Source organism: Centroberyx gerrardi, chromosome 19, assembly GCF_048128805.1.
Source record: "Centroberyx gerrardi isolate f3 chromosome 19, fCenGer3.hap1.cur.20231027, whole genome shotgun sequence".
NCBI lineage: Eukaryota > Metazoa > Chordata > Actinopteri > Beryciformes > Berycidae > Centroberyx > Centroberyx gerrardi.
In genome coordinates, this window is record NC_136015.1 from 19214610 (window position 1) to 19231934 (window position 17325).

Consider the following 17325-nt stretch of genomic DNA (forward strand, 5'->3'; position numbering starts at 1 on the left):
GCTGGGAAAGAGGATACACAGAAATACACCACATCAGATATGTCGAAGGAATTTGATTTGACGCTATTCCTTTATCTCAGCAGGGGAAATCCCATTGAGAGCCATGTGAGAGTTCTGTGCAGGGAATGAACACATACAGTCAGATATATCTTGACACAAAAGACATTAAAAACCATGAGAAAGGGTGAAATCTAAAAACTTCTCAGACATCTCAATATTATAAATCCATTAATGCACTTTATAGCTCTTTTCAAAATCAATTTAAAGTCATTTTCTATCGTTTAAGTAGAGTATTATCACTTCATTGCAGCACAGAAACTCCAGATTGCACTCAGGCATAACAGCATTTTAAACGTGAAAAAAAAGCTTTAATGTCCCTTTACATTCTTGCGAGAGTAAATTAAGGATGGATGGAGGAAAAAATAGAAAGCAAGTGAATGCAGAGGGAAGGATAGAGGAGATAAAAAATAGGATTAGGGGAGAAAAGTAAAGGAGCCTCTGGCTAAGTCCATCTGACAAACACAACTCTCATATAACGTGTGATTGCTGGCCTTGGCAAATGGCATCGGAGGCAGCTGGGATCGTCTAGATGGGATTCAACCAGCTAGGCAAATAAGAACAGGCCATGTGAACCTGCAGGCACGCAACCGCAAGACCTCAAACTTCTTTTGCTGTTGTTTTCCTCTTTTTTTCCTCTCCCTGCCGTTAATGTCTATAGTGATAGCTGACTCCACAACAGAGAGAGAGAGAGAGAGAGAGAGAAAGAGCAGACAAAAAGGTGGGAGAGGGCGATAAGCACTCATGACCCCATACATGCACCGCACACAAGAATACACAACACATAACAGAGCTCCATCAGTGCATGCGTGACAACACGCAACACACTCACACACACGCACACAAACACACACACACAGAGAATAAAACAGGTTATTTTACACTCTCTCTCTCTGCGGTTTCATTTTCCGCTTGCCGTGGCTTTGTAGCGGGTGATAATGGGTGTGAAATCAGGCAGCCAGCTAGCGAGCGCCGCTCTGGTCTCCCCTCTTCTGAGACTGTATTCTAAACAGCAGGCCTACATTAGCTGCTCCGGTACGCTTTTCTCCCTCTCGCCCTCGCTCCCCACCTCTCTTTCTGCCTCCCTCTATTCTCTCCATCTCTCTTATCCCTCTTCCACTCTTCCTGGCTCTCTTCCCATCCCTACTTTCTACCCATCTCCCCCCCCTCTCGTCTCTCTCTCCCATCTGCCCCTTCTCGTGTTATTCCCTCCCCAATCTACCTCCCTCCCTCCCTCTCCCGCCTTGAAAAACACATAACCACCGCCATCGGGGCTGCCTCTTCCCTGGTGTTAATTCCCCAGGTCTGAGTGGCTAAGTGGGGCTCTGAGGAGAGACAATAGACGCGAGAGCACCTCAGCCACCTCTACTGCTGTGTCACACTGGAATACAGTCAATTATGCAGAGAGGAGACGACAGGCGGGCGTGCGAGACGGACGAGTCGAGTGTGTACGCACACACAGAAAGTACGAAGGCACACACAAACCTGCTGTCGTGAAAATGTCTTTCAGTGTCTGTCGTTCGCCAAGATACAGACACAATAATAATGACAGGGCCTCTGCTTTTTCACCTCTTTCTCTCCGACACTTTTAAACAAATTTAAACAGCTTTTAAACGGCACACACACACACAAAGGAACTGCAATCACACACCGATTAGCAGGCCCCTCCAGCCTCCCCTGACTCTGACCAGAGTGAATGTGCATGTGTGGGTGTGCATGCATGCCTGTTTGCGTGTTTTTTTTTTTTCCTTTTTTGTGTGTGTGTTTGTGCACGTGTGCTGTGCATGTCAGCGTGTGTTTATGTCTGCGAGTGGTGCATCAGAGGCTGTAAGAAGCTTGTAATCGACTTTCTAATGTCTGTCATTACACAGAGAAAAGCCTCTCGCTTTCAGCTCACAGCACAGCCAAGCATGGAGACAGAACAGAAACACTCACACACACACACACACACACTCACACACTCACACACCCTGTCAAACGGCGCCGGAGTAGATTCTCTTTGTTCCCGCCAGTGCTGCCACTTCCTTTCCCTCACCAAGCCAAGAACATCAAGCGTGAATAGCACCCGAATCAAGGCGAAATTATGCATAGATCTATGAGAACAGAAACGGGCTTCGCATTTTCTACCAATCATGCTTAAAAGCAGGCTAGCCAGATTTGAGGCTGGCTGCAATTCCGAGTTATCTCTTCAATTCAGTGTGGATACACATTTTGCCAGCCCACCTTGGAAATGTGTGTCTAATGATAGGGGTGTATCAAGACAATATGCACAGCCCAGATAACAAAAGAAGCTGGCGTCACTCGCTGCCCGTCATTCTCTACAGTCAGGATCGTTCGCAGGGCCGCCAACCGCCACTGCCAGGCAAGGTCATGTCAGTCAAAATGGGCCAGCTGCCATCTGCCAATGGGAGGAGGTGGAATCTCTAAGAAGCATCCAATGGGCAAAAAAAGGCGGATGCTGTGAAAGGAGATCACTCCAATCGTTTAAAGACACATTTTTTTGGTCTCTTCTTTGCTTTTTCATTGCCAAGGTATGTGAGTTGAACTGGAAATGAGAGCAATAGAGAGAGGAGGAGAGAGGTGGGGGAGAGGAATGGAGAGACAGAAGGAGAGATCTGCCAGGACAGCTGGCAAACCAACTGATCAATTTGTCCTATGTGCCGACTGGGAGCCTTGATTAAATGGAACATGGCGACACACACGTGCGAACACACACACACACACACACGCATGCACACAAACATACACACACACACACAAGGTTATTCAAGGTGTAATAATATAGATATGCAGCAACATTCCAAGTCCCATAGGGAAGGAGGGGGGGAGACAAACAGCAGTGAGAGATACCTGAGAGAGAGAGAGAGAGAGAGAGAGAGAGAGAGAGACCAACAGACAGATGGTGTGTGATAAAGAAGAGATAGACAGAAAGAGAGATGGAGAGAGACAGAGAAAGAGAGACAGACAGTAGGCTACATACTGTTCAGAGGAAGGACACAAAAGAATGAGAGAGAGTGGGCTCATAAGACGGAGCTAGACAGGAACACAGAGAAAACAGAGAAAACAGAGAGGCAGGTACAGAAGTGTAAAGCATACGGAGGAGAGGCAATGAAAGAGAGAGAAAGGTATGACAGAGGGAGTGAGACTGAGGTCATGTATGAAGGGAATATATGCAGCAGCAGGACCGACGTCCAGTCAGAAGCTGCCAGAAGCCTGAGGGTGGACGACACTACTGACAGAAGAGAAACACACACACACATACACACACAGCTAGCCACGTTGTAGCAGAGTGCCGCACTGAGACAGACATACACACACACACAAATAAGGATAGACAGGAAAAAACACAGACAGACAAACACAGAGAGTGAAAAGCAATATCTGATGAAGGCCATGAGGCTGAAAGGTCCAATAAGAGAGATTATGGACCTGAATGAGAGCTGTACTTTATTTTTTACCTGAACACAGACGGCGAGACATTCGAGCGATCTAACAGGTGTATATTAACGCTGGCTGACTGAACAGGCAAAAAGTCCAAAAAATATTCAAAAGAGATGATATTACAAAGTAAAAGCAAAATTAACATCAATTCAATGAGCTCTGGAAAATTGCTTTAATCGGCTTTGTCTTTCTGCTAGAGATCACTTTGCAGTTTGCCCTTCTCCATCTCACCCCCCCCCCCCCCCTCCATCTTTACTCTAACCTCAAACATGCCCATTAATAAATCATGAAGCACTTAATACAATAAATGTGAGCAATGAATTGTTTCTGTGCCTCCCTGACAGCTTGTATTAATGAATATTAATACGAGTAAAAGAGGTTTGCTTTAGCCACTTGCACATACGGTACACACGCATTCTAACCCCCACCGTTACACACAAGCACATATACCCACCGCACGAGCACATCACACCTACACAAACAGACACACACACACACACCCACATATGCATGCACTCACAAACACAACTCAAAACCCCCCAAAAAAGAGGCCGTCATATTTGGCTGTAATTTAGCCTCAGTTTGAAATGTCAGGGTTACATTTGTTTTGGAGGGGGTACGGGGTGTGGAAGGAACGAGTGATAAGCAGAGGGGGGGGTGGGGGCAGAGAAAACAGAGAGGGGGGGGGGGGGGGGGGGGGTTGACAGATACAGGAGGGAGAGAGGATGCGATTCCAGCAGGTGGAAATCAATAATTCAGAGAGCTCTAATTCAGATCAGTGCCTCTGTGTGGCTGATGCTGATTCTGATGCTAATTCAGCGAGCTGGTAGGCAGCTCATCCGCCGAATGAGTTCTCATTAGCATCAAACAGGGAGAGGGCTGTTTTTAAAGGTCTCATTTACACACACACACGCACACACACACACACAACCAGGTCTTCCAGGTCAGACAGGTAGGCGGGATGGAGGGAAATGATTGATGGGTACATTTTAAAGTATTTCAGGTTGAGTCAGATTATGACAGCATGGCATAATGAGGGAGAATATGGTGCCTGGATCAGTCTGGATTAGACTCACTGAAACCAGACCAAATTGGATCAAAATCAGTCGCCCAACTGAATCCAGTATTTTAGTAAATAATAGCACTTAGGATGAAGCAAACGTTAAGGTCCAAACCGGACCAAAACAAGAGGTAGGCTTTAGCAGAAATGAGGTTTTACACATACACTCGTTTTTTTTTTTATCAAGACGGAGACTTACTCTCCATTTGCCATACTACTTTCATGCCAGTTCTCAGTGTCAACAAAAGTGTTCATCCATTCTTCTCTACAAATGAAGGTGCTCTTCAGCCACTTCTCAAAAAAAGGATGAAGGGCAGAGGTCTAGAGATTAAGAAACCTTCAGAGAGTTGTCTCACTCTAAACAACTGAAGGAACGCTCAGTAAACTCTTGTTGCTTTAATGACACAATTTTCTCTGAGAAGCAAATACTTAAATGAAAGAAGTTAATAAACTGCAAGGTAGTTATATTTTCTTTGACTAAGGCGATATAGACACAAAACAGCACTTTTTAGAAGACTGTACAAATCAATCTATATTCTGTATCCTATTCCACTATTTCCACCATTAAATTTCATTTCACTTGAACCTGGCACACAAAAATGAGAATAGCACAGACAATAAAAACAAAACAGAGGACATAGTAGTGCAATGACAGGTGAAGTATCACGTATTGAGTAATCAGACTTGGGAACTCAGGTATTACAGCAACTGATGCAAAAGTAATCCTGCTACACTTCTCACTGTCTCTGCTTTTCTTGCGACAACACCAATTTTCTCTGACGCCACACGACCCGGTGTCATAACCCGCCGCGATTTGAAGATGTGATGTAACCTCGAATTACAGCACAAATCCCTGTTATTAGCTCACAGTAAAGACCCACTCTGAGTCCACCCACTGACTGACTGCTGCCTTACAGTGCAATCAGAGTGATAGCTCTTGCGCTGTGCCATTTAGGTCAGTGCTTTGCCTTATTATTTTATTCTCCGTTCTGCCCTGGTTACCACAGACTGACACCACACAGAGAACACAGGAGGATAACTAGCGAACAACGCCGCCGGGGGTATTAGCGTCAACGGCACTGTGTACGAGCTGCACATGGAGATATGTCTAAATCCGCCAACAAACACACACACACACAAAAAACACAGTAACACATGCACACAGACACAATTACACACACTTGCATGAATGCACACACCCACATATTCATTCACTGGCTCTCTCACACAGACATGCACTTACACAAACAATGTTTAACAATAGCACAGTGGTTACATCACAAAGAGGACGCGACAACAGAGAGGCCTTAGGTTACATCATAGACCTGGTTTTGCTGAAGCGCCAGGCCTGTACTGTCAGCATCAGAGACACAGAGCCACACACACACACACACACACACACACACACACACACACACACACACACACACACACATCAGGACAGGATGAGATAAGGAACACACAGGCAACCGGGCAAAGAGACAGACAAACAGAAACACACACAAATACGCCTAAGATAGGAGAGGATCAAGTACAAACACGCTCACACTCAGACAGCCAGATAGAAACACACACCGAAAGACGCACACACACACACACACACACACACACACCTGCACACAAAGACTCTAAAGGTGAGGATGAAGTCGAAACAGAAAATCGCACAGACAAGATCAGCACAGTAGTAAAAAATCGAATGCACACAAACAATATTCCAACAAAACAGATGGACAGGAGATGCATATGTGCATTTCATGACCACTACTGATTCACTAGGCACTGGCATTTGAAAAACATTTCACATACACACACACACACACACACACGCACACACAGAAGTCAATCAGGGACTCTGTTGACAAGGCATTTTCTTCTTCTGTCCCTGTGTTTCCACCCTCCACTCTAATACCCGTGTCACTCTGACGTTCACCTCTCTCACATCTCATCTTCTCAAAATAGCTCTCGACTGTTATCAGTTCTGCTCCCTGCCCACCGCAGCCCATTCCCCCCCCTCCCTCCCCTCGTCCCTCCCTCCATCATGTTTGCACTCTGCCACCCTCCCTCCCTTTTTTGTCCATTACTGTCTCTCTCCCTCCTTTTGCTCAAGCCATCATTTTATCAGGGTTTATCAGAGCAGTGGAACCCAAGACTGGATGGGAACAAGGGCTTTAATTTTCAGGATATTACCTCCTCCTCATCTCCCCTCCTCATCTCACGGATGCACACACACACATTTCATTTACATTTCAGGCATTTAGCTGATGCTCTTATCCAAAATCACCCGTTGCTCCATTCTCCGTTTTCATTAAATGCATGTTTCATAGACCAAAAACACTTTTACTTAGTAAATAATGGTAGCAGACTTAAAACCAGATATATGGATTTATTTATTTATTTTTATTTTTTTATCAACCTTGGCCTAAAGCCTCATGACCTAATTGCAACATCATCAACCAGGGCTTGAAGCAATCATGTTCTCAGTGTGACATCATCAACTCTGGCCTCAAGCCTCACACCCTAATTTTGAAATCCCCAACCTTGGCCAGTGGTCAGTGTGTGTGAGTGTGTGTAATGTCTGGCCTTTTTGTTTCCTGTTCCTGTCCGTGTGATGGATGGTTTCCATTTAGTTCAACCACACAGCCGTTTATTTTATGTGCACGTCTGTTCCAACACCACAGCACACGCACGCAACCGCGCACTAGCAAACACACGGGTGTGTGTGTGTGCACATAGCAAGTACACCCAAGTTTCAGGCAGCCATATACACACACACACATACACACACACAAGCTGATCCACATGCCTCTACATGCTAATGTACACACACAAACACACCTAGGATACAAAAGCAGTACAATCAGCAGATCAGTATCCATCATCACACTGTTAAGTGGACTGACACAAGAAATGATTCCTCTTGTGAATGGCTGACAGACAAAAAGGAGACGGAGACGCGAATGGAGAAAGAGAAATAGAAAAGAGAGAGACACAGAGAGGATGGAGAGTAAAATACTGTAAAAAAAAAAAAAAAAAAAAAAAGTTACCCAGGAGCAGCCTGTGTGTGTGTGTGTGTGTGTGCGTGTGTGTGTGTGTGTGCGTGCGTGCGTGTGTGTGTGTTTATTAGGATAACGCCAATCGGTCGAGCGTTAAAAGGTGGCCTGCAGGCCCTGAGCCTTCACATCCCACTGATACCCATTATCATCATCATCTCCGCCACCATCACAAGCAGATGGACAGTCCCACAGGTAGCGCTCCTTACTGCGCTCACACACACACACACACACACCTCTATATGGAAACAGCTTGCAGCAAGGAAGATGGGTTCAGTGTGTGTGTGTGTGTGTGTGTGTGTGTGTGTGTGTGTGTGTGAGAGAGAGAGAGTTTGCACGTGCATAAAATGTAAGTGATTGTTAATGTTGGGGTAATGTGTTTGTGTGTGTGTGTGTGTGTGTGTGTATTTATGCATGTGTGCTTTTGAGCAATACCAGGGAGCATCCTAGTCATTTGCATGGTAACCACATCAGCCGCGAGTCAGCGAACATGTTTGCATGTGAATGTCAGGCAATTTCAGGTCGAGCGCTTGCAAAATGAGATCCAATATGATTCGCTCCTTTTCAGCAGTCATGCTGTTGTGCCGTGTGTGTGTGTGTGTGTGTGTGTGTGTGTGTACCTTTTTTCCTGCCTGTCATATGTTCGCTAAAATACAAATCCTACTTCAAACTGAGATGGAAGATGGCTTGTGTTGAGAGAGGTAATATTGATTCGCAGCGCTGGTGAAGGTTATACACACTAGCCGTTTAAAGTGACGCTCACATCTCTTCCCATTTGCAATGGTGACATGTAATATCATTCTTCACTTGTCTCATTTGTTATGTACAAAGATGTAGCTAGCCCGAGTCTATGCCTAGAGCTATACATAACAAGCACCGAGTCATGAAGAGTGTATGTATGAAGGTACTGTGATTATCTGTGTGTGTGTGTGTGTGTGTGTGTGTGTGTGTGTGTGTGTGTGTGTGTGTGTTGTTGGGGATTGAAATAAACAGTATATAATCCTCAGAGGAAGAAAACAACTGGAAATCCTGACAAATAGCTTGCTGCAGTTGATCCGGACCATAATGCACCCTGACACGCATCCACGGATCTTACATTCCCTAAACATTCAATAATATATGCAAATGGAATCTATTCACACACACACACACACACACACACACACACACATACACAATGGTGAGGACATTAGGGGAGGCAAAAGGGAGAGAAGAGGGGAGTTTTGTTTTCTTTCAGAGCAGACCCCTCATCTGTGTGTGTGTGTTTGTTGAATATGGCCTGGTTATGGAAATTAATGAGCATAAACTTCAGCCTGCAGTCTGTTGTGACACGCCAATTTCATCTGATTCCTTTGAATCGGCTATTCAAATTTGGGATGTGAACTTGAATGAGGCTCGCCTACTAATGATATCCCATTTTCATTTGCCTCATCTGAATCAGCCATTTTCATTAAGTCTGTGACCCAGATATAGACGAAACGGGCTGATAAAATTGATTCCCATGAGAATAGACGGATGAGCTGCATATCCTTAAGTACGGAGGAGGAGAGAAGAATAGATGGAATAAGCGTAGAGTATTAATCCAGTATCTTGTCGAATTGTCAAATGAGAGGAGGTCAAAGGTAATCAGATAACTCCTCGACCCTGGAAGAAACACGCATTAAAGTAATTTAGAGTGGACAAGGATAGAGAAGGTGTGTATCTGTGTTCATGTGTTGAAGTTTAATTATTGGCATGAGTGTGCCTGTGCCTGTGTGCATCTTTACAGCATATTAGTGCTTGATGTGTGTGCCTGTAGCAACTGGATTAGAGGTGTGTATTCTAGTCTGCCGTGGCCAATATTAGCCTCCTGACAAAGAGTCTATTATAGGGGATCTACCATCTGGTTATGCATTATCTGCTCCACTCTGCCAGCTTACAAGACTCACTACTGTTCCCGTCTCTTCTCTCGCTCTCCTCTGTTTCTCTCTCTCACACACAGAGAAATAAATTCTCCTAAGCCTCACTCCTTGACCTGACTGACCCTCATTTGACGTTTGACCTGTGTGTATAAAGCAGGGTCATAAGGTCAAATCCCAGTGTGCGTGGTCTACAGGGGGAACTGGAAATCATCATTTCCCTTTCCCTGCATATGAAATAAATCATTTCAGCCCATGTTTAACAAGCTTTTGACTTGATCTGGGATGGATTTCTCAAAAACACTTCAACATTAACATCAGCCTCGAATTGCAGAGATGCGCCTCTTGTACTAAAACACTTTCAGGAAATATCTTGATCCCAGAGCAATGAATAATGTAGGTCCCCCTGCTGTGATGCATCTCATTCGATCCAATCTGAGAGTCAAAACTAATGTTTGATCAGCAGCGCTCTATATGCTAGTCATTTTACCACCCTGCATCTCCCCTGCTATAAAACACGACTGCAGAAAACAAGTGGCACTTCCATGATGGCTACGTCAAGCTCAACTGACCATCTCATGGTATCAAAGGCAAACCTAATCCCTCATCAGCACTCAATCTGTGAGATGTTTGAGATCCAGCGTCCCTGATCCAAAGTTATTAAAAAGCTGAACGGCTGCAGAGATGGATGGAGGGAGTGGTGGGGGGTCACTTGGACCATAAGGCTGATTAAGTGTTTTCATGGGGGGGCGAGTCACGGTCAGAGCATACGGCAGTTAAAATGTTTTTGGAGTGTGTGTGTGTGTGTGTGTGTGTGTGTGTGTGTGTGTGTGTGTGTGTATGTGACCCTGTGTGATGAGGGACAGTTGGTCTATCAGAGAGATGAATGAGGTGGGTTCATCCTCCAACATTCCCCCTCACTGGGTTTAATGGGTGAGCTCCGCTTCATGGATCAAAATACACACACACACACACACACACACACACTCAGTCCCACACATAATGATGACACAAACACAGACAACACACACTAAGTATGTGCTGCGTACATATACGAGAGTGGAAAATACACTTAAAATTAAAAGACAGATACAAAGTCACAAATTAAGATTCCTTTTCCAAAGATAAATGTATACCAAGATCAAGGGCGCGCACACACAGACACACACACACACACACACACACACACATACATTTGCGGGAATAAATTCCTCAAACTTCACACAGATCAATCGCACAATGTAACCCATCCTGTCAGTCTGGAATCGCCCCGTCAAGGGTGAGCTCATGCTCATCCTAATAAGAACACACACACACACACACTCATTATCCAAACATACACACAAACATACATACACACACACACACACAATTAACGTGGTTTAGTCTGCCTGCTGTTTGAATTAAAAATGAGGCCTTGGAACACAATCAGGGGCCGCAATTAAGCTGTGAAGGTAAAGCGGCCCTGACCTTGTTGTGTAATTAACGGACTCTTCTTTCATTAATCCCACCCCCCCCCCTCCTCCATCCCTCGTTCTCTCACTGTCTTCTTCCTTCTAAGCAGCCGTTTAATTAAGACATGCAAGATGGCGTCACGAGGAGTCAGGGGGGAGAAGTCAAGCAATTAAGAGAAAGAGAAAATAAGGAATGAAAGGAAGGGGGGGAAGTGAAAGAGAGGGAGAGAAGAGGAACGAGGAGAGGAGAAGAGGAAGAGAGACTTTCAAGAAGTGAAATCTTTGCTTTTTATCTGTTCTGTCCCTGTCTCTTTCCCCCTGTTTCCTCCGTTTCCTCCTCTTATTCAGCTATTAGTTTTGGTACACCTAATTCACTTTCTTTTTTCCATCCAAAAATCTTCTTTTGCATCTTTTCTCTCCATTTCCCTCGCAGCTTCTCTTCCATTTTCTGACCAAGCTAACTGAGAACTGTCCTCTAAAGCAGTGGTTCTCAACGTGGGGTCCGGGGACCACCAGGGGTCCTTGAGGGGGTCCCAGGGGGTCCCCAGCAAATTGATAAATTGTTAAATTTCACCATTATTTCATTTATAAGAAGTTAACACAATTAGAGAATGTAGAAGAATGACTGTTCTGATCATAGTTTCTCTGTTATCTCTCTACCTACAATACAGATAGTCATGGGATTCTGGAGAAAATCATATCTGACAATAAAAAATATTCTCAGATTTGGATCCGAGAGACAAAATCTAATCAAATGGGGGTCTGTGGCTCTAAAGTGGACTAAATAAGGGTCCTTGATATGAAAAAGGTTGAGAATCAGTGCTCTAAAGTATGATTCCATGAATGACTGTGCGCTTGTGGCTGGTTGGATGTGCTTTTCACCATACTCTTGAGTGCAATCTTCCTCCTGGCACGTGCGAACACAAACACGCACGCACACGCACGCACGCACACACACACACGCACAAACACATGAACATTTTCTGAAATACTCTACTAAGGTCTTAGCAAGGAATTATGGTCCAGACGCTCTAGCATGTGGAGAGAGACTGAATCAGACGGTGAGTCATCGAGCAAAGTGACTCAAGAAGCACTTCGCCGTATGTGTGCATTTCTGTGTGCGTGCATTGGCGCGTGTGTATTTGTGCGCTCATTTCCCTCTGTGAGTGTGTGGTTGTGTGTCTGCTTATGTGTGTGTGTCTCAGGCAGGCAGAGTGCTTCAGACAGAGCGAGTTATATTCACAGAGCGGAGTGGAGTGACGCTGACCATCTGTGCTTAATAGAGGCCTTACTGCCTGAAACCGACTGTTCAAACTGGACAGAGAGGAACTAAAAAGAATCAGGCTGCACACGCAGACAAAACAGACGCACGGAGACCCACTTTACTGTGCTATTTACTGCTTCACTTAGTGATGTCAGCAAACACTGTTTAATACACTGGCCGAATACCGTGGTGAGTCCCAGGAAATGTAGATGGAAAGAGGCAGGAGAAATGGAGAAAAAAGTGGTCCAAGACAAACTGCACTGTGCTATTTACAGTTTAACTTAAAAATGGTCACTAAAAGCTAAGTTATAACTCTGCACAGACCGGACAGATTTGAAGACAGTTGTCATGGATTGAGTGAGAAGCATGTCAGATGAAGAGCAGGAGATCTAAAGCCAGGGACACCTGTTGATATAAGTTAATCTCTTAATGAGCACTTGGCTCATTAAGACATACTAGTGCTTTTATGCTCTTTTATGTGCTTTTATAATGTGGGGGAACCACCAGAAATAGCCCTCTGACCCATTTTGGATACCCACAGAAATGCTGATGTGTTTATAGCCCAATAAAGCTCAAGTATTAGGGCATGACACCAACACTGCCAGGGTTAGGGGTTCCATAATCTCGCCAAGCCACAGCTCCGGCTCAAACGACGGAGGTCTGGAGAAATTCTCATCATGAAACGTGGGATAACGAGACCTTGCTGAGCCAAAGGCAGCATTGATTGGATGGCTCTGAGTTTGAAACAGGATTCTCGCACAAGGCCCGGGAAACGGCACTTCTGGTTTGTTTTTATGCCCAGACAGAACATGTTTTCATTGTTAGCTTAGCAACAACGCTACCTACTTCTAGAGCTGCAACGATTAATCGATTAATCTATTATGGTCGATTAACTATTAAATTAATCGCCAACTATTTTGATCATCGATTAATCGGTTTGAGTAATTTTTTAAGAAAAATAAGTCAAAATTCTTTGATTCCAGCTTCTTAAATGTGAATATTTTCTGGTTTCTTTACTCCTCTATGACAGTAAACTGAATATCTTTGGGTTGTGGACAAAACAAGACATTTGAGGACGTCATCTTGGGCTTTGGGAAACACTGATCGCCATTTTTCACCATTTTCTGACATTTTATAGATCAAACAACTAATCGATTAATCGAGAAAATAATCGACAGATTAATGAACAATGAAAATAATCATTAGTTGCAGCCCTACCTACTTCGCCATGTAAATTTAAGTTCATATACACACTAGCTAACACTAGCTAGCTAACATAGCAACTTCCTTGTTGTTCCTATGACGTGTACCAGTGCCAAGCTCTGCCCAAGTGAAATTTGACTGGTTTGAACTTAAATTTCTCCAAACCTCAGTCTCGTTTGAGCCAGAGGTGAGGCTAAAATATAATCAAAAGGTGCTTTGGAAAAAAAGCTCCCCCCAAAATTGCACAGGTCACGTTGTAGCATGCAGTAAATATACACTGTGTGAACACCTGCTCTCTCCACTGAATACACTGACAAGGTGAATCCAGGTCAAATCTGTGATCTTTATTGACTTCACATATCAAAAGCACAAACATGAAGGGGAGATATAGATGAAGCAGAACAGGAAGATTAAAGAGGAATTCATGAGCCTCAACACAAGACGTGGAGTGTGAAAAAGAGGGTGCAACACAGTGGATGGTCCTAAAATTTGTACACTAGTAGTCTAGGCCATGTCTAGACTACAGTTCATGTATTGAATAGAGTGTGAAGCATATAAAAGGATGTTGGCAGACATTCAGTATAAAAATGCAGTCACTTATTTGCTGCACTACTATCCTACTGGATATTACACAATCTTGCTTGTAAATCAGACTAGTCAGACATAGGCTGCTTACAAACAGCCAGCCAGAGAAATAATTTAGCACTGGCCTCATAACTTAGCACTGGCCTTTGTTTAAATTTACTGACTACAAAGCCACACAATTGCTGTAATTTGGGCAGAACAGGCGGACATTTGCACCACAGTGGCTATCAGCACTAGTTACAATCAAACACTGACAGTAGGCGGTCTATTTAAGCTGACCGGTTTCATGCTCATCCCTGCTGCACATTCACACTGCTGCTGCTTAGCTTGGAGTGGGTGAAGCTTCCCTCCATCGCCTCAGCCTCGCTCCATTATCTAGAGATGCTGTCTACTGTGTTTGTCATGTTGCTTATCATGTCTTGTGATTGTTACATGAATGTATCATCATGGCGAGCAGTGTTTCCACTATATTTTCTTTCTAACTGTGGTGGATTTTTACCTTAAAACCAGTGTTAAGTCAGAAAATTACTGCTAGGAAACATCTGATTCAGAATACATTTAAGATTAAGCCAACTTTTCTGTAAATAATAAATATAAACCAAAACACAACTGACAGCTGCTGCAAGAGAAATCTCTTTTTGACTGTTAATGCAATATCTGCTTCCATAGCTCTAGCCAAGCGATTTCCCCTTGTTACATTTCATATTATTCATCATCTTGACTTTAGTTTTAGAGACTAGATATAGATCGCAAGCTAACATCGGCTTCAGTCAGCCTCTCTCTCGTTTCGTTGCTCCTCAGATGTTCAGTCTGACTGAGGAGCTGAGGTGAATCTGAGCAGATGATGAAGAAACACACTGCCTGTGGTGCTTACTGTACCGCAGTTGTATCTTGCCTGCCTCTTTACTTTAAGAGACAATTTAGAGTAAAAATAAAATTGTTTTGCACATATTTTTAGGATGGCAGGTAATGATCTTACCGTGGCAAGCCACAATGGTAAATAGAGGAAACAGACTGGGAGGATGCTTGCTCTGTCCTGTACGTAGCGTGGAGGTGGGTGGGGTAATTTGTAGTATTTCCTGTATGTAGAGTGGGGGATCTTTGTGCTTCTAGCCAAATCTTGACCACATTTGCTTGGATTTGTGCAGGGAGCATCCTAGAACTTATTAACTCATTACCTGTTGTAATAAAAGGTTTTAAACAGACAGATCCTTTAAACAGTCCAAAACCAGATGAGCCACTGATAAAAAGCGGCTGCCATTGCCTCTGCTGAGAAACCACTGGCAAACAGTCAAGTTACTTAGCAACAGCCAGGGCAGGACAGGAGCTGAAGTGGCTGTCACTGCAATGGTTAAACTCCTGTCACATCTGTGGCTCTGTTACAACCACACTCAGGACAACATGGTATGTGCTGTGGTGCCACTAATGAATTCACGTAATGAATCAATGATAAAATGAAATTATACTGCTTTTGAAAGTCATTAAGGGAGCTGGCAGAAGTGATAACTTTCACAAGATGCTGCAGTGTCCCTGTGGCAGTTTGGCGAGCGCCCTGCATGCTGTAATCTGCTCTTTATAGAGGAGATGGGCTAGAGTGCACCGAAAAGCAGACTGGCTGTCCACACCCTTAACCTTGACATGTTGGAGTGTTAATCACCAAAAACTGTTCAGTCATATTGTGACCGCAGATCTGTCACTCCAAGCAAACTGCTCACGCACTGAACAGATTGAAAGTGACAATTTTGAGGAAAAACAACAGTGGCTTTCGAGGCAAAGGGAATTGAAAATGAGTAATTCTGTAAAGTGGCTGCATGGAAGGCTGGTCGGGAATCTCAGAAAAGGCTTATCAGTAGCCAGAAAGCCAAGTAAAACAGCTATTTACAGAAAGATATCCGTGCTGTTTTAAACAATGTAATTTCACAAAACAAGAATAAACTATTTCACACAGTGTGTAAAGATCACAGAGGTCACGGAAAGAGAAGGCAAGACAAACTAGCAGCATTATTTAGCTGCTGCGTGGGAGTGTTATGTGCGCGAGTGTATCGATTCGTCCTTCCCCCGAAGCGCTGTAGCCCCATCTCTCCCTTCGCTTCTGTTCCGCTTTCTTTTCACTCCCTCAATCCCTGCTTTCCTGTTGGCTGACACCTTCTTCACTTGGAGCACTCTATTGCTGGGAGGCAAAGCGAAGTGGACTGTGAGTGAGCGAGTGTGTGTGTGTTTAGTGTGTGTGTGTGTGGAAGCAGAGGGGTTCAATATAACCCTCGCTATAACTGTATTTTTAACTGAGCTTCACTGTGGGGGCATTGCAGTCAGAAAGGAATACAGTGATTACTATACAGTTCAAGTCCATGTTCTCCATACAGCCAAAACTGTATGCAGTATCGATCCAACACACCAGCGTTGCCCAGAGTTCACAACTTCCTGATGATTTACTTGGGGATATTTCGGTGCTGTGTACAAAGAAATTGAATTATAAATGCAGCATAGAGCCTCATTATCCGGTGTTTCTGTGCTGTGGCGAGAATGCAACCGGGTAAACTTTAGGCTTTCACTTAAAAAAATAAATAATAATAATAAACAGCTCAACAAAAAAGGAGAACACATTCTTCTTTTTCAGATTGAGGAGTTTTTGAAATTGCACAACAGCTTCGTTGATCTGTTTTGTCTGCATTGTACGCAGCATGCTGTCGGTTCAGGGAACGGTTTCTTTTGAAGTGCGCCAGGTTACTCTCGTTTCTGAATTTTCCGCCCGCCCACTTAGTAGACAAACATATGGATGTCTTTCCCAACATTTCACCAACACAAGCCGTCGAGAAAAAAAAATCACCCGCAGGCTGTACTTCCCAAACCGTTGCTCCCTGTTACGAGTATCGGTCCAAAGTCGAGCCCTCTCTGGGAACGAATGCATGAAAAAGTCCGGAGGTCCTGGCTATGCACAGCAGAGGCCTCAGTATGGTTCACTGAGCTTATTTAGAAATAACACACACACACACACACACACACTGTTTCTCTCCATCTCTTGCTGTCATACACCCACACAAACAGACACGTTCTCCATCCCTTTCTCCACCTCTGTCACACACTTATTCTGTCCCTATCGCCCGTTCTCTCTCCCTTTCTCTTTCTCTCTCTCTCTCTCTCTCACACACACACACACACACACACATACATACAGAGTCCTGCTCCCTGCCCTCTGCTGTGCTTTCGCCTTGTTATGTTTCCTGCCGTTGGCACATCAGACAGTTGTCCTCACACACAGGGTCAACCCGGGCAAACTACAGCTCTCGATTCTGCACAGGCAAATAACCGGAGA

At 44.3% G+C, this 17325-nt stretch overlaps 1 protein-coding gene across 7 annotated transcripts in view; it reads right to left on the reverse strand.

The window, feature by feature from the left end:
• Positions 1–17325, reverse strand: part of epha10 (EPH receptor A10) — a 114422-nt gene that overhangs the window by 53000 nt on the left and 44097 nt on the right. For all 7 annotated transcript variants that reach the window (XM_078290158.1, XM_071915360.2, XM_071915363.2 and 4 more), the window contains one exon: position 1. This exon is cut by the window's left edge and continues 155 nt beyond it. In XM_078290158.1, coding sequence (XP_078146284.1) covers position 1 — 1 coding nt within the window. The remainder of the gene's footprint in view (positions 2–17325) is intronic.